General features: G+C 35.8%; 2 protein-coding genes across 2 annotated transcripts in view; one reads left to right on the top strand and one right to left on the bottom strand.

The window, feature by feature from the left end:
• Nucleotides 1-13367, top strand: part of LOC105210331 (protein slit) — a 54678-nt gene extending 41311 nt beyond the window's left edge. Inside the window, 7 exon segments of the mRNA XM_011181201.3 lie at nucleotides 2449-2817; nucleotides 2957-3028; nucleotides 3960-4103; nucleotides 4170-5691; nucleotides 5760-5916; nucleotides 6137-6279; nucleotides 7584-13367. Of these exon segments, the coding sequence (XP_011179503.2) occupies nucleotides 2449-2817; nucleotides 2957-3028; nucleotides 3960-4103; nucleotides 4170-5691; nucleotides 5760-5916; nucleotides 6137-6279; nucleotides 7584-10265 (5089 nt within the window). The 3' untranslated portion in view covers nucleotides 10266-13367.
• Nucleotides 13368-15794: 2427 nt separating this feature from the next.
• Nucleotides 15795-17298, bottom strand: LOC105210332 (PRADC1-like protein). The gene is made up of 3 exons (XM_011181202.3): nucleotides 17053-17298; nucleotides 16726-16978; nucleotides 15795-16474 (listed from the first exon to the last, which is right to left on the bottom strand). Exons 1-3 carry the CDS (start codon nucleotides 17132-17134, stop codon nucleotides 16180-16182), a joined length of 630 nt encoding a protein of 209 aa, XP_011179504.1. The 5' UTR covers nucleotides 17135-17298; the 3' UTR covers nucleotides 15795-16179.
• Between the last annotated feature and the right edge of the window lie 878 nt (nucleotides 17299-18176).

Here is an 18176-nt window from a genome sequence, read left to right as displayed (position 1 = left end):
TGATTTTTTAGAATTTTAGTAGCCATATTTGTAAGTACTAAGTATGTAAGCATGTAAGTTGGTCTGTAAAGAAACACTTGAAACATAGAATCACCCTAATTTGATGGGCACAAGAAGACTACGCAACTGCACAGATGAGAAGTGCTCAAAATACAAACAGACATACTCACATATTTACATTCATAGTACTATAGATATGTACGTATGCATGCAAAACCACTATAAAAGTTTTTCACATTTGGTAAATGATTGAATAAAACCACTCATACTTTTATTGTTAGCACATTTTACATACTTACAACCCTATATATACACACACATACATTAAAACAACTTTTCTTACATAACTATACACTACAAGTAGGATTTTCGAGGGTCTCTTATGGAAAAAGAAAAAAACCAAGTGGAAAAGGAGTATGTTGCTGGCGTTTGTCTCTAAAGAGACACCTGCGCAATAGTGGCGCTGTTTTCGTGTTGTTTTTATTGTTGTATAGTAACTTTGATGAATGCAAAGTGACTCACGAAAATGTGTTTTCAAGTCTTGAGTGGTCATAAAATTAAGAATAAATGACGCAGTAGAATAAAATTAATGATGCATGAATAAGAAAAGACAGCAAAAATATCCGTTATTTGAGTTCGATCAATTATTTTCGTATTATTTTACCAATCTCCAAAAGTTGTACTATCTAGGTCACATCTTGTGAATTTCAGAACATAATAGTCTTCACCTTCCCGCCGAAATGGCAGTCTTCGCTTTCCATCGAAGAAGCTAGCCTTATGAAGTTCAATATTTCGACTATGCTAAAGGTCTTCACTTTCTTTCGAAGAGGTTCCCACTATCAAGCTCACCTTTTCAACTATGCATTCCTTCAACTTTCCGGCTGAAAGGACAGTCTTCACTTTCTTTCGAAGAAACTAGACGATCGAAGCTCACGTTTTCAACTATGATTTCCTTCATCTTTCCGGTTTGAAAAAAAGCAGTCTTCACTTTCTTTCGAAGAAACTAGCCAAATGAAATTCAATGTTTCAACTATGATTTCCTTCATCTTTCCGGTTTGAAAAAAAAAAAGCAGTCTTCACTTTCTTTCGAAGAAACTAGCCAAATGAAATTCAATGTTTCAACTATGCAATTCTTCATCTTTCCAACTGAAAAGACAGTCTTCGCTTTCTTTCGAAGAAGCTTGTCGTATGAAGTTCAGTATTTCAACTATGCAATTCTTCATCTTTCCAACTGAATAGACAGTCTTCGCTTTCTTTCGAAGAAGCTTGTCGTATGAAGTTCAGTATTTCAACTATGATTTCCTTCATCTTTCCGGTTTGAAAAAAAAGACAGTCTTCGCTTTCTTTCGAAGAAACTAGACGATCAAAGCTTACGTTTTCAACTATGATTTCCTTCATCTTTCCGGTTTGAAAAAAAAGACAGTCTTCGCTTTCTTTCGAAGAAGCTTTTCGTATGAAGTTCAACTAGGCTTTCCTTCACCTTTCCGGAAAGTACAGTCTTCGCTTCCTGTCGAAGAAGCTAACCGTCTAAAGTTCAATGTTTCAACTATGCATTGATCTCACAGAATATTCTTCGAATTACGCTTAAACAGTGTCAAATTCTGCAATGAAGCGATCCTACGGTTATGCTTGGAGTTCGGAAAAGGGGCCACCTATCACGTCGAAAGCTTTCTCCTGCTCAATATTTTATGCAGAATAAGATTAATCGGCCTTTTGAGATGCCTACTGTTTCGCGGACATTCAATCGGCCAATCCAATACAAGATCGTTGATTCTTCCTAAGCGATAGACCTTTTTGGTGCACCTAACCGTAACTAATCAAAAGTCGAAGTGCGACCACGTCGAAGACTTTATTGCGCTATTTTCTTCCAAAGACAGGAATCGAAGCAAGGTCCGATATTGTTCTTTTTTCATAACATTCACGCCCACTTTCACACGGAGTCCCAACTAAACTACGAGTCCATAGATTTATATATATATATATGTTTATGGATAGATCGGTACATAACCATACTTCTGGGTCGCGAAAAATGAAAGACCGCACTGAAGATGGACCTCGCTAGCTTTCATAATCGAAATCTCGAACTTTTATTAACATACTTTTAAGAGACACTGTAGCAGAGAATTTAATAATGAACGAGAAAAAGGCCAACCGTAGGCGAGTAGGTTGTATGTACCACACATATGAGAATATACCAAAATCCTAAAGTACTAAAAACCGCTAGGACAATTCATTTGCAACACTTGACTTTTTTATATTTTTTTTTTTTTTGCAATACCTTTTCTCCACATTCGCATTACTACAGCTCCATGCAAACTTAGCACCATACACTATACATAGTACATATATATAAGCATATATACATGAACCGATTTCTACAATATATAAGCCTACATTTCAATTTTCACTTTACACTTCTTCCACTTTCATCCGTTCATCCAAACACAGCAACTTGGCTGCCAATCCATTCAATTGCAACTGTCATTTGGCCTGGTTTTCCGAGTGGCTACGAAAGAAGGGTCTGGTTGGCGGTGCGGCACGTTGTGCTGCCCCCTCAAAAGTACGTGATATGCAAATTAAGGATCTGCCACATAACGAGTTCAAATGCACAACCGACAACAATGAAGGCTGTTTGGGTGATGGCTATTGTCCGCCCGCCTGTACCTGCACCGGCACGGTGGTGCGCTGTTCGCGCAATCAATTAAAAGAGATACCACGTGGCATACCGGCGGAAACGTCCGAGTTATATCTGGAATCGAATGAAATTGGAATGATACATTTGGATCGGATACGACATTTGAAGGCATTGACGAGATTGTAAGTAGACAGTTGGGGGAAGCGAGGAGGAGAAGTTGGTTGAGCATCAGAAATGACGCAGCATTGTTCTCTTATTGAAATTTATGTTGCTAATACGTGTCTTTTTTTTTACTTTCTTCCTATATTTTTTTCTTAACAGAGATTTGAGTAACAATCAAATCACGTTCCTTTCTAATTACACCTTCGCCAATCTGACGAACCTGTCAACGCTGTAAGTATACATGACTTTGTATGATTTTTTTTTTTGGTTGTAAAAGACAGATGGACGTCTACTGAAATTGAAGACAGAATACTAATCATAATCAACGCAGACTCTGGTAAGAGTCTTAAAAAGATAGAACTGACTAGAATTAATTAATCCGTGAAAAATGTGTGTGTGGGTTCTCCATAATTTTTTTCTACCGCCAATACCAAGAAATTACTACTTGTTCAAAAAAACAGTCTCTGTGGCGGGGTCGGTTTTCTGTAGTACAATTTCGAGTCCCAATTAGTCTGAAAACCCGTAGGACTTGTAGCTTCAATACTTCTCTTTACTAAGATGGCAAATTGCATTCCAAGCCTCTTTATCCAGCTCCATTTGCGTGTTAAAGTAGTCGGCAATTCTCTTAACACCCCTTCCAGTTCGCTTAGACCTCAACGACATTTTGAAAACACAAAGAACCGGTGTTTCAACTGTCCCCGTACGATTCCGAGTTCGCGGAACTTCGAAACCTCAAAACAGCTTTACACAGAATAGTAACTTAGTTCCTCTTACAGTTCGTCTTTTAGTAGAAGACTTTAATAACATTTTGACAACACAAAGGACCGGTGTTTCAACTGTCCCAGCACGATTCCGTGTTCGCGGAACCACGAAACCTACCATAACCTCAACGACAGCTTTTGATGGTCTTCACATATGAACCTCATCTATAGAACGGTATATAGTAGAAGACCTCAACGACATTTTTCAACTGTCCAAGTACAATTCCCGTGTTCGCGGAGATCAGTCCCAAAACCTAACCAACCCTCGACGAAAACTTTACACAGAACAGTAAAGCCCCATGCTTCCTTAGCATACTTAGCGACCATCTGTCGATACGACTTGAGTTCAACATATATTCCGATATTTCAAAAAAACTCATGCGATATTTCTTTCTTTTCAGCATTATATCCTACAACAACTTGCAATGTCTGCAGCGTTACGCCTTGTCAGGTCTACAAAATCTGCGCGTACTCTCACTGCATGGCAATCGTATATCCATGCTGCCGGAGGGTACATTCGAAGACATGAAGTCACTAACACACATGTAAGTACCTCATACAAATAAATTATAAACGAAATGTATAATTTAATTTCCACGATTTATTTTCAGTGCGCTCGGCAGCAATCCATTGTACTGTGATTGCTCACTCAAATGGTTTTCGGACTGGATCAAGCTGGACTATGTGGAGCCGGGTATTGCACGTTGTGCCGAACCCGATTATATGAAGGATAAACTAATACTCTCGACACCGTCACACAACTTCGTCTGCAAGGGCAAGGTTAGCAATGAGATTATGGCCAAATGTGATGCCTGCTATACGAATCCTTGTGAGAATAAGGCGCAGTGCATACCATTGCCACAGCGTGACTACCAATGTCTCTGCCTGCCCGGTTATCATGGCAAGCATTGTGAATTCATGATCGACGCTTGCTATGGCAATCCCTGCCGCAACAATGCCACCTGCACGGTGCTTGAAGAGGGACGTTTCAGCTGTCAGTGTGCGCCAGGCTATACAGGCGCACGTTGTGAGACGAATATCGACGATTGTCTTGGCGAAATCAAATGTCAAAATAATGCCACGTGTGTGGATGGCGTGGAATCGTACACGTGCGAGTGCCAACCGGGTTTTACAGGTCAATACTGCGACACGAAGATCAACTTTTGCAGCGACGACTTTAATCCGTGTACGAATGGCGCCAAGTGCCACGATCACTTCACGCACTACACCTGCGAATGTATGGCCGGTTTCCATGGCATCAATTGCACGCAAAACATCGACGACTGTCAGAATCACATCTGTCAAAATGGCGGCACCTGCATTGACGGCATCAACGATTATGTCTGCCAGTGTCCGGATGATTTTACGGGCAAATATTGTGAGGGACACAATATGGTCTCGATGATGTATCCACAGACCTCACCCTGTCAAAATCACGAATGCAAACATGGTGTCTGCTTCCAGCCGAATCCCTCGGGCTCTGAGTATTTATGTAAATGTCATCCGGGTTATACCGGCAAGTGGTGCGAGTATTTGACCAGTATTAGCTTCGTGCACAACAATTCCTTCGTGGAAATGGAACCGTTACGCACTAAACCCGACGCGAATGTGACGATCGTGTTCAGCAGCTCCGAACAGAATGGCATACTCATGTATGACGGGCAGGATGCACATATTGCTGTGGAGCTCTTCAACGGGCGCATACGTGTTAGCTACGATGTCGGCAATTATCCCGTCTCCACAATGTATAGCTTCGAAATGGTTGCCGATGGTAAATATCATAGTGTCGAGCTGTTGGCCATCAAGAAGAACTTTACGCTACGCGTCGATCGCGGTCTCGCTAGATCGATTATAAATGAGGGTTCCAATGATTTTCTCAAATTGAATACACCCATGTTTTTGGGTGGCCTACCGCCCGATCCGGGCCTGCAGGCTTATAAGAATTGGCAAATACGCAATTTGACTAGCTTCAAGGGCTGCATGAAGGAGGTGTGGATAAATCACAAGCTGGTGGACTTTGAGAATGCTGCCAAGCAGCAAAAGATTACACCAGGCTGTGCGTTACTTGAGGGCGAGACGGGGGAAGATGATGAGCAAGATTTTATGGACGAAACGCCGCATATTAAAGAAGAGGTAAATGCGAGGAAAATTTAAAAAAAAACTATGCAAATTATAATTTCTTCCTGTTTTTCCCCATACAGCAGCTGGATCCTTGCGAGAATCACAAATGTCGTCGCGGCAGCCGTTGTGTACCGAACTCCACCTATCGTGACGGTTATCAATGCAAATGCAAGCATGGTCAGAAGGGCCGTTACTGCGAACAAGGTGAGGGCACTACAGAGCCCGCCACAATCACTGGTATTAAGCACATTCTTCATTCATACTTCATGCTGTGGTGGTTTGCATGGCACCACATTCATTTTAAACATTTATCGAAATGCTACAACTAACTTTGCATGCCGTTATATTTCTTAGTTTTTTTTTATTTTATTTGCAAGCTTTTAGCCGTTGTAATGTCTTTAAGCTCAAACTTTGTTGAATATTTTGTCTAATTTGGAAATTTTCTGCTCATTTACAGTGGCGTCCACTTGTCGCAAGGAACAAGTACGCGAATATTATACCGAAAACGATTGTCGCTCACGTCAACCGATCAAATATGCGAAATGCGTTGGCGGTTGCGGTAATCAGTGTTGCGCTGCAAAAATTGTGCGGAGACGAAAGGTGAGAAACTCAATATTAACATTAAATTTAAGTAAAAAATGCAAACATTTTAAATCAAATGAAAAACAAATAACTGTTTTAAGTGACGATAGCAAATTTTAAGCGATTATAATTTAGAAAAAATTCTAACATTTAATTATTTGCTTAAACAAATCTTCAAATAGCAAATAATTTAATGTAGGTAATTTAACTTATTTAAAAATGAACGACTATGTTGTGACTTTTAAAAAAGTTTTTGAAATTCAAAAGTGAGGTTAGAAATTTTCAAATACTCAGAATTTACAAGTTACAACTATACAACTAATTTTACTTATTTCATGAATAATAAATTGTCTTTCAACTCCCATTTTATATTATTGCCAAATTTTCGAAATTCAAAAGTGAGGTTAGAAATTTTTGAGTACTCAAATTTTTTTATTTTGGAGCCAGATATTGCAGAAAAATCAAATAATAACTTATTTAATTAATAATGACTAGCCGGTGAGCTCATTTTCACATTTTTCATAATTTTTTTTTTTTTAATTCAAAAGTGAGGTTACTATTTCTCAAATACTCAAAATTTAAGATTTTATAATCATATAAACTAATAAATAACTTATTTGATGATTGGAGACTAGCCTGTGAGCTCATTTTCACATTTTTTTTAATACAAAATTGAGATTAGTTTTTCTCGAAGACTCAAAATTTAAGATTTGAGCCCAAGTATTCTATCAATAATTTATTCAATGATAAAAGACTAATCTGTGAGCTCATTTCAATATTATTGATAATTTTTTTTAAATACAAAAGTAGGGTTATGTTTTCCTGAAGGCTCAAGATTTACTATTTTGAGCCATAGTAACCTATCAATAACTTATTTAATGACTAAGGACTAGCCTGTGAGCTCTTATCAATACTTTTGATAATTTTTTCAATTACAAAAGTGAGTTTATTTTTTCCTGAAGACTCAAAATTTACGATGTTGAGCCAAAGAAACCTATCAATAATTTATTCAATAATTAAAGACTAATCTATGAACTCATTTCAATAATTTTGATATTTTTTTAAATACAAAATTGAGGTTATTTTTTCCTGAAGACTAAAGATTTACGATTTTGAGCCAGAAAACCTATCAATAACTTATTTAATGACTAATGACTAGCTTGTGCGCTCATTTCAATATTTTTGATAATTTTTTTAAATACAAGTGAGGTTACTCTTTTTGTAATTTTCGAAATTCGCGATTTCAAACCACATTTAATAGGGAATACTATTTTAAAGTTGTTTCATTCTAACCTAAGATATTTTTTTTAATGCTTTTACAGGTCCGCATGGTGTGCAGCAATAATCGCAAATATATAAAGAATTTAGACATCGTGCGTAAGTGTGGATGTACAAAGAAATGCTACTGACTGGAAGATGCGACTACCCAAATGCACAATAGTAGCTTAGATTTAAATTTAGGACAACATAGTAATAACAATAATTTTAATATTAATCATAATAATAATAATAACAGTAATTTAAGTACTAGTACTAGTGATAGCAACGATAATGAATGTATATTTAACTGTAGCAACACGAAAGTTTTACTAATATCTAACGATAATAACAATAATAACAACAACAACACTAAAACGGGGAGACAAATGATGGCCGCTCAAGAGAAAAAGACTGCGGATGGTGATGAGAGAGTAGAAAACGCAACAAATACAAGTGGTGGTGGTGTGATAGTTGGTGTGGTGAAAACACACAAACGTGACGACATCATGTACAATGCGGAGCAGGAAACCAGGCAAACGGCCGGTGGTGGTTTGCGCGTGACAAGCGGCATATTAGTCGATGAGAGCGCCAGCTACGAGACTGATGAAGAGTCCGAGCGTATGCAATTGAATCCAAGCGATGATGAGGGTTGGGATGATGAATACGATGATGATGATGATGATGATGAGGATGCAGATGAAGCTGAAATGGATGATGAGGACGATACCTTAGAGGATGAAGACGAAGATGCTAACGCGCCTTACATTGGCAGCGCAGCTACTGTGAATGTGGCAGCGCAAGCGCGTAGTAGCGCCACATTTGAAGCGCTGCCCGAAGCCAAAGGTCTCGTACAAGCGTTGGTGGACGATGAAAATGAGTCGGTTAAAAATATGCCGGACATTTTGAAGACGAAAAGTATTTCAGCTGCCGTCAGTAAAATCGAGGACGAAGAAGAAGACATGGGTTTTGATGAGGATGACGAACGTATTGCGATAATTGTCGAACGGCAACGTGGCAATGCGAACGAACACGATAAGGGCTTCATGAATGAGGAAGGCAGTGGCGCCGGTGGTGGCGCATACAGACGGACCGAAGCAAATAGGTACAAAAATAATAATAGATTTAGATTAGATTACACGGAGAAATATCGTAGAAAGCAACAGAAGTTGCAAACGGAATATACGAATAGAGGCGTAGCCGATGCGCGAGAAGGCAGCGGCAATTTTGCCAACGATAATGATGATGACGATGATGATGATAGCGATGACGATGACGTTGATGCTGATGATGATGATGCTGATGATGATGGCGTTGACGATGCTGCTATTGCCAACAGCAACGCTGACGCTAACGATGATGCCGACCGCCAAGAAGGTGATGGTTATTTTAATTCGAAACATACGAAATCGAGTAATCGGTATTTCCGTAAAAATACGAATGACGCAATTAAAATAATCTCAACACCGCTAGGCAAGGTCGGTATTGTGTATCAGCAGACGCCGACTAATGAGGATGGCAACAACAGTAATAACAACGCCAACAGCAATAACAAGAAGCAGGATACGCTGGGCGACAAGAAGACAAGTTCGTTTACGGACTTCGATGCACTGTCGCCCGATCCTGAGAGTAGTCATCGCTTAGCATCATCTCATCCGAAAATTACGCCAGTCTTGACACCCGATGGCAAGGTTGCACTGCTTTATCGCGGCGACTCGGAGAATTCCAAATACGAACCGATACGCAATTTAACGCATAAATTTAACAACAACAATAATAATAAAAACGACTTTACGGACAATAAAGCAATTGCTAGCGGTACAAGTACTAAAGATACGCCTGATTTTCCAAACAACGATGGTAGCGAAGATGAATCGGCCGACGAGTCGGAAGACGATTACGATCTGGATAATGACAGCAGTAGTAACAGTGGCGGCAATGATAGAACACAGCCGAATGGGCGCAAAACCAATGCAAATCCCACAGACGAAACGCAGAAGGCGGCCATACAAAATCCCGCCACCGATGCGGACACACCCGCCGCTGGAGGCGGTTCATTCATCATACGCCCCACCGATTCTGTGCTGCCCATGATCAATCGTCCACTCTCCGAAGTGCTCGGCATTAAGAAGAATCAATTCAAACAATTCCGCATCAAAGATATACCAACAGCGCCACCAAATAGCGAAACGGCCGGCGATCCACGTTCGCTGGCTGGCACCTCCATCGACCGCACACTCGATACAACGACACTACACTTCCTTACAAAAGTCAATTTAGCCGAATATCCAACATCGATGAAGACGCGAAATTTCGATTTCGACTTCAGTCGCGACAATACAATGTTGGACGAACGTTCGCGTCACAAAGAACACCAATTCCATCAGCAACAAGGCGGCTCAGGTGCCACAGCTGGTGGCACCGCCGGCGGCGAGTCGGGCAATAGCAATAACAAATTGAATACGATTGCCAACGAAGAGGTGCTCGCAAAAACCGAAGTGGTCAATTTGGCCATAATACCACACTTCGATGAGGAGCTCGAGCGCTTGCAACGCATGCGTGAACATGAAACGCGACGCCATTACCGACAACGCTATCGTCAAAAACCAAGCGAGGAAGAGCTGTCAGGCATACATTGCATCATGCAGGCCATGATGGGCATAGCGGCCATATCGACAGTGTTCGGCATGTTGGGCACGTTCTTTAAGCAACGAATACTCGATCAAATACGCTTGATGCATTGGTAGTACAGCAAGGGTATTCGATTGTATGGCGAATATGTGTATACAATGTTGTCGACAATTACAATTGAATACCCCAGTTCATCCGCACAACGTCATCATCACCAACATCATCATCAGCTTTATCAACATCGTCATAAGCTACAACACCAACAACAAATATATAATACAGACACAAACAACATGAACAACGCAGCTAAAGTAGGCAGAATTTATTGTAAATCTATTTCCTCCTTGCACCCACACAAATGCATAGCAATAACAAAGAAGCTTTTAATACTACTATTTACTATCTAAATACATACATTCATACATACATACACTTAAACGAAACTAACACAATGACAACTATGCAACGCATAAATTAAACGAATAGACGCTGTTGTAGGTGTTCGAACTTAATTTCGAATTTTCGAACATGTAATTGCAACGCATAAATTAAGCGAATAGACGCTGTTATTCTGTGTTTTCGAACTTAATTTCGAAAATATTAGGTTTCGAAATTAATTTCGGAAATGTAAATGGAACGCATAAATTAAACGAATATACGCGTTTGTGAGTTTTCGAACTTAATTTCGAAAATATTAGGTTTCGAAATTAATTTCGAAAATGTAAATGGAACGCATAAATTAAACGAATATTCGCGTTTGTGAGTTTTCGAACTTAATTCCGAAATTTCGAAAATGTTAAAAATTTTTGCAGTAGAAAAAATTTAGAAAAAAAGCATAATAAGCGTATTTTTTTAAGCTTTAGCTCTTTTAAATATTAAAAAAATATGTTCGAAAAGCTAAAATCTTTACTGAATATGTATTATATCAAAAATATTTCATGTTTTATATCTTCATTAATTTGTTCTCATTTAAGCTTTTTTCAAAGTATTTTCGTAGCTAAAAACTTGTGTAAAAATAATTGTTTCCAACAATATTTTCTTCTAAAATTGTTGCAGTAGAAAAATTTAGAAAAAAAAATATTTTTAGCATAATAAGCGCATTTTTTGAAGCTTTAGCTCTTTTAAATATTAAAAAAAAAAAATATGTTCGAAAAGCTAAAATGTATACTCAAAAATATTTCATCTTTTATATCTTCATTCATTTTTTTCACTTTAAGCTTTTTTCAAAGTATTTTAGAAGCTAAAAACTGATTATATTCAAAAAATGTTTTTTCTAAAATATGTAAATCATTTGTAAAGATTTCAAACTGTAATTTTTCTGTGTAAAAATTGTTTCAGTGTATTTTTGAAACAAAAAACCTTTGTAATTTTTTTCAAAATATTTTCGAAGTTCAAAACTTATGTAAAAATAGTTGTTATTCTAAAATATGTAAATCATTTGTAAAGATTTCAAACTGTAATTTTTCTGTATTTTCGAAACTAAAAATATTAATATTTTAATTTTTATTATAAAAAATATGAAATTTCGAAATTAAGCTCAGTGCCTACAACACACACTTACATACATCTATATACTCTATATACACACACATACATAATATTTATATACAACAACAAAAACAACTATTTTACATACTCCAAAAAAGCATAAATATGTATGTAACTACATACATGAAACATTGTAACTAACTAATCTAACGAATCATTTGTACACAAACTAACAGTATAACATACATACATACTTACATACATATATACTCTTAATCATATTCATAAACGCATACATACTCGTACGTGCATATATGCCCCTTTTTAAATGTATTTGTATTTCCCACAAACATTTCAGCATAAGCTGAACAAATGTGTATGTATACTATATATGTATACTCTCACTACAACATACTATTATTGTATTGTAACACTATAACTAACTAATGCTAAAAACAAAACAACACAAAAAAAATTAACACTTCCTTAAAACACACATATTAACGGATTCGTGCAAGAAGCTACCCAGATGAAGAAAAAAACTATGACGCGCTGAAGCAGTTGTGACGGATTAAAGCTATAATAATGCAGTTAGAGATATTAACATAAGCGTTTGAGAGTCTCTAAAGCTGAGAGCCAGCCGAAACGTCAGCGATTGCGCTGTTATGCGTGATAAAGCATGCGAGCATAATGAAACGTGATTACTAAGGATGTTTTTTGAATATTTTTTTTTTTTAGTTTTTCATGCCTACTCTTTGGCTTTCGCAAAAGCAAAATTTTAAATCCAACATTTTCAACCTCCTACAATGTCACTAGAACTGCACTCGTCCAAAAAAAAGTTTGTAAAAAAAATTCAAAAAAGAAAGCTACAAAAACCAACATAACTGACGTCCAACCACAAACCAACTCCCCAAGCAAATTGGCAGGCTACCAATTAGTGTCAATTTAAAACCCACCACACACACACACCACACAAACATAGTCACTCACCACCACACACACGCGGCAATTTGTTAAACACCCGCAACCAACAAATTACCACTTTTTGTTAAAAACAAATACCACTTTTTGAATATTTTTATATGAGCATTCAAGTAAACAAGTCGCATTCGATCACAAAAAAAAAGCATTTCAAAACATAACAAACATTTCAAACACTTAAAAGAAAATTATTTTATGCGCGCCAATGCAACATTGCACACAAAAAACTGCAACAAAGAAATTGCAAAACAAAAACAATGAATGTAAACAAGAAATGTCAAACGTAAAAAGTGTAATGTTAAAAATAGTTGCAATATAAATTTTAAAAAGCACAATTGCATGCAGTTGAAAGTGGCTTTTAAAATAAATTTAGAAATTATCAAATAAGAAAATGTTGAAAAATTAGCGCTTAAGCAGCAGGAAGAAAAGTATTTATTTAAATTAATTAAACAAATAAGACAAATATTGCAGTAGCAGCCGCTGTTGCTGCTGCAAGTAAACGTGTATGTGTGCAACTTTTTGTTGCCGCACACAAGCAAATAACGAATTTTCAAAGAATTATAAATAAATAAAAGCAACTAAAATTAAATAAAATGTAAATGCAAAGCAATGAAATGCATACAAACAAGGCATGCATGCAAGAAATGCATTGAAACAACAACTATAGTTTAAGTTTAAACATAACAACTTAACATCTAAGCTGGGTAGTCGCATGTAAATCTCTAAACTAAAAAAAAAACAACAAAAACCTTAACCCTTAGTAATTAGCCTAACTTACTTTAAGTACATTAGTTGTAATGCAATAATGAATGGATTAAAACAAAAACGAAAAAACAGCTGTTTAAAAAAAAGCGTACTAAAAAGTAACCCAAATTAAAATTCAAAAAATACACATAAAAACGAAACAGTACTAACTACAAATTATTATTATTTTTGTTTCCATGTACTATTTAAACGCCAATTAAACCAACACTGCATTTAACAAACTTAACAAATTAAACCGTTATTACTGCAAATGCATTAACGAATATTACATATAAAAATGTAAACGAATATTTTTAAAATGTTTAACATATTTTTAAAAAATATTTTTTTTTAATGCTATATCTACATATACAATTTTACATACACGAAATCAAATTAAAAAAAAAAACACAAATATCTGTATGCTCCTTTTAATGTATAACAGCACAGAAATTGTGTTATTGTGCGGCATATCAGTTCATCTTCACTTTTATTTATTTATTTCTTTTTATTATTTCTATTTTTGTACATTATATTGTAGTTAACTCTTGTGAGTATAACATAAAATCTACTATATATATATATATATTTATGTCCTGTATATGTATTGTAATTGTGTGTCGTGCATATGCAATATATGAAATAATTAACATATATACACAGAGACACACACACACACACCACACGCGCACACAGCCGTATAAAAAAATGTGTTCTATATGATTGTTTTATATCCAACAATAAACTACATAATCGAAAAATAAATGAAAATGTGTTTTTTTTCTTTTGTTAATGATGAGCAGATATTGTAGGTAGCTATTAATTACTTACTCAAGCCTAATATGGCTTAAAGCGCGCTTAATTTTATTTGCATTAATTATTTTGTACCAGTGTTCGTCATTAATTACCGGCAGTGTAATAATTACTGCAGTAATTGAATATTTTTTATGCAGTGCAGTTTAGCAAGTCAATTTGCCATACATAACATTTATTATTTCTACTGCATACATCAAAAATGCCCACCACAGTTCAATTTGCAATTTGCCACACATAACCTATAAATATAGGTCTCTCCATATGTATATGCATACATATATGTAAAATACCCTCCACACTCAATTTTCAATTCAACTTTCCAATGCAATTGCAACCTTATTGGTACTATTTGCACTAAGATAAAATTTGGCAGCACTGTTTGCTGTCATTAGAAATCCCGTTAGTTTGCAAAAATGTACAAAATTTTTCGTTTGATAGTTTGTGGCAAATTGCAAATTGTTATGTGCATAAAATTGTTTAAATATCTATATTTATAAAGTTGTGCATGTGAAAATGTGCAGTTGTGTAGTGAAATTTACATATAAAGTACATTTATTAATTGTGTATGCGTGAAATTCTTCACCTGCACCATGCGTGACAATTGTTGCATTTACATGCACACATACATATGTGCACTTGTATGTAGAATATGAAAAGTGTGTTGCGCCATAAAAATAAGTGGTTTTCAAAACGTGCGGAAAGGACACATCATTGTGGCAAGCAAATTCGCTAAATTGCTGGAAACAATATTTTGAAACTCATGCAATTTTAACGAGGTATGTGCCACGATTTATATACATATATACAATGTAGCCTTTGAAATTTAAAAAATAGAAGTTTTTAAAAATCTTATAATGAGATGTGCTGTTCTCCTAAATGGCTGCTATAACTTTTTGCAATAGATTTCCAATCAAATGTTTCTCAAACTGTTCTATCAGCAAGTATAGATTCGTCCGATTTTAAGGAAGTTTTTCGAGAGAACGTATAATAACTATTTTTATGATCACAACAACAATCGCCCAAACAAAACCTCCAATATATGTATATACAGTTGAACTTCTATAACTCGAAGTTCTCCATAGCTCGAACTCTTGTATTGCCAATATAAGTCAATTTTCATACAAATTACTTTCCGTAATTCGGAGTCTCTAACTCGAAGTTTTTCTGTGGATTATAGTGATTCGAATTAAGGAAGTTCAACTGTATTTATATAACTTGACATTTTTTCTTGCAAAACTCTAGCTGTGGCCCCAAGACGAATTCAAAATTTTGTTCCCCCTCTACCTGCTAATATTTCATTCTTATTAAAGGTTTTTTTTAGTTTTTCGGATTAAATTTCACGAAATAAATAGACAATTTGTTTTAGTTTTTCGAATTTGAGTTTATATTTTTAAATTGCTTTTTCATACTTAAAATTTTAATAATTTTATACTAAAAAGTTAGTTGCCCATTTAACACAACGCATTTTATTTTTACATCACTAGAACCTTTTCTTATAAAATATCAAATGGTTTTTTTTCAACTATTTCATACGAAGCGTAGTAAAACAAAAAGCATACATCTTATAACATTTAACCCCTGCTTATTATTTGTGTACTCTTTACAATAATTTAAGAAACTACTTGATTGCTTTTTGTTTGATTTATATAATTAGAACTGTAAAATCAGTTCTAAATAGTGATGACTTAGACTTTCTCTCATACTAACGTTGTCTGTCCAATTTTGGCCTTTTACTACCACCTATATTGCTTGACATTTATGGGTGTTTGTTGTATTTAAAACCCAGCAAAATCAACACTTAAGTATATTTGTTTTTAACAGGTTTTCTGTTTTTTTCTTGTAATATAAAAATAAAGAGTTTGCACAATGTAAATAAATCTCAACTAGTAGCCTACTTAGCCATTTTTATTTTTGGTGAGTCAGTTGTATGAATGCACTTTGGTTAATATTTTTGGATGTGTTCATCTGTGATCAACTATGTTTGACTTTGTTTAATGAAGTTTACCAACCCAACCAGGGCGGATGATTTATTTGCGCAGGTGGCACAAATGTTAGGTTCACTGGTATATTGATGATGGCATGTGGCCGTCGTAGACTCATTAACGTCGAACGTATTACAATGCCATTTTTGCCCAGCAAAAACCCGGCGGGTATATGCGCTTCTCTGCTTGTGTTGTCATGTACCATTTCTATGTAATACTCGAACTCGGCCGAATCATCGTCAAATTCCGTCATAATAGCCGCTTTGGCGCCGGCATTTTCTGCGTTGATAGTTTTCGTTAAAAACGAACAATCGCTGGAAGTAAAAAAAAAATGTTTTAGCACTTTAATAAATGAAAGTTGTTGTTAATTAATTTAAGTACTATCGGCAGCAATGCATTAAGTCAAATAGATTAACTAATCACATTTGCTTTTGACATACGTATCATAAATTGTGCGCTCTCATATCACTATTTAGCAAAATGTGTGTGTTGGTGTCTAACAACCAACTACGTGGTGCCACATAAGAAATCTTTAACGTAATCAAAAGTTTCCGTCGCAACTTACCCTCTTTTAATTAATGCTACGTTTCCGCGCACTTCACGATAGTTGCGAATCTTTGAGCATGCATCTGCTGGTTGCGTTAACACCAATGCGATGCCAGTGTAACGCTGTGAGACAAATGAGATACCAAAATCTTTTGCCGGTCGTAACCGATACGTGTACTCCAAAACGGCAGGTTCTGTTATCTCAAAGAAAACATCACCAGCTATAATATCTTGAGTTGTCACAATATCGTGAATGGGTGGATGATGTACTCCTAATGTAGGAATAATTGGATTATTAGTATGTAAACTGCAATAATCGGCGCAAATAATTACAACTCAACATTACCTGATAAGGGCGCTATCACAAGCAATAGCAATAGCAAATTGAGTGCAATTGCGTTGGGATTTAAACATGTCAACGAGCACATTTCTTAAACACTCTTCGTAGTCGGAATTCTTCAACACCGTTGACGGTGCAGCATTTTAATTATTTACATAGACGTATCTTAGCCAACTAATTCTCTGACTTTATTCCACTATCAATTTGTTGACAAAATCAGATGTGTTCTAAGTGCAGGGTGCTAAATAAGCTCGTTGTAAATTTTGGTTTATTTGAAATAGCACAGGGCGTAAATAAACACCAAATTTAACGGAAATAGAAACTTCACTGAAGAGGGACCCTAAACTGTGTTTGCTTCCAGTAGTATTGTATTTTCTCATTTAGAGCTAGAACTTTATTTAAAAATATATGTAACTATAAATATAAGTTAATATTATCCAGACATTGAACTTTCATGTATTTTATCGCAATTATAACATTACCTATAAACATAATGGGAAAATTTAATAAAATGGTTTAATATCGGTTAGCCATTATTTTAATTAACAAGTGAAGAATTAATATTATTATTGATATTATTATGTTATTTTCTTTACCACAATTTTTACTTTAATTGAATTAACTAAAACAAATGTAATTTTTAAATTTTGTTAGTTCTGAATCTGTAAATGCGCATATTTAAAAAGTGCTGCCTCTAAAACTCATTGAATAATGATGGCAACACTCAACTGGGGGCATTGTTGTGCAATAAAAAATAGAAACTGGGCAGCACTTTCACGACCGGAGGGTATTGTCCGCTGCAGTTTCGATGTGTATCCCTTGCGTTTAGTAACCCTTTCATTGAGAACTCTGACGAACACGTTTAGCGCCATCTTGCGAGGATAAAATGCACTTATTGCCACGCTATCTTTTCTTTACGATGCATAACAATTACCAACCCATATGGTTTCAATTATGTTTATTTACAATTCTAATTTGTTGAAATAATTTTCATAAAGTATAACTTTGCGTATGGGAATGGTTTTGTTGCATAAATTAATCAAGAATACATGTGGCAATGGAAATGCATTTAAAAGGATTGGCAGCACTTATGTGGATTAAAGACAGGTAACCCTGGTTTTCGAGTTTTG

This window comes from Zeugodacus cucurbitae, chromosome 6, assembly GCF_028554725.1.
Source record: "Zeugodacus cucurbitae isolate PBARC_wt_2022May chromosome 6, idZeuCucr1.2, whole genome shotgun sequence".
Lineage (NCBI taxonomy): Eukaryota > Metazoa > Arthropoda > Insecta > Diptera > Tephritidae > Zeugodacus > Zeugodacus cucurbitae.
The sequence above is the reverse complement of the archived record's forward strand: the minus strand, read 5'-3'. Positions and strand labels throughout refer to the sequence as shown.

Excerpts from the sequence above, each read along its gene's own strand:
- LOC105210332 (XM_011181202.3), bottom strand. The coding sequence starts at position 17,134 with ATGTGCTCGTTGACATGTTTAAATCCCAACGCAATTGCACTCAATTTG. Across the intron at positions 16,979-17,052 it reads TGTGATAGCGCCCTTATCAG|GAGTACATCATCCACCCATT; the intron begins GTAATGTTGAGT and ends TTCCTACATTAG. Across the intron at positions 16,475-16,725 it reads GTAGCATTAATTAAAAGAGG|CGATTGTTCGTTTTTAACGA; the intron begins GTAAGTTGCGAC and ends TTTTACTTCCAG.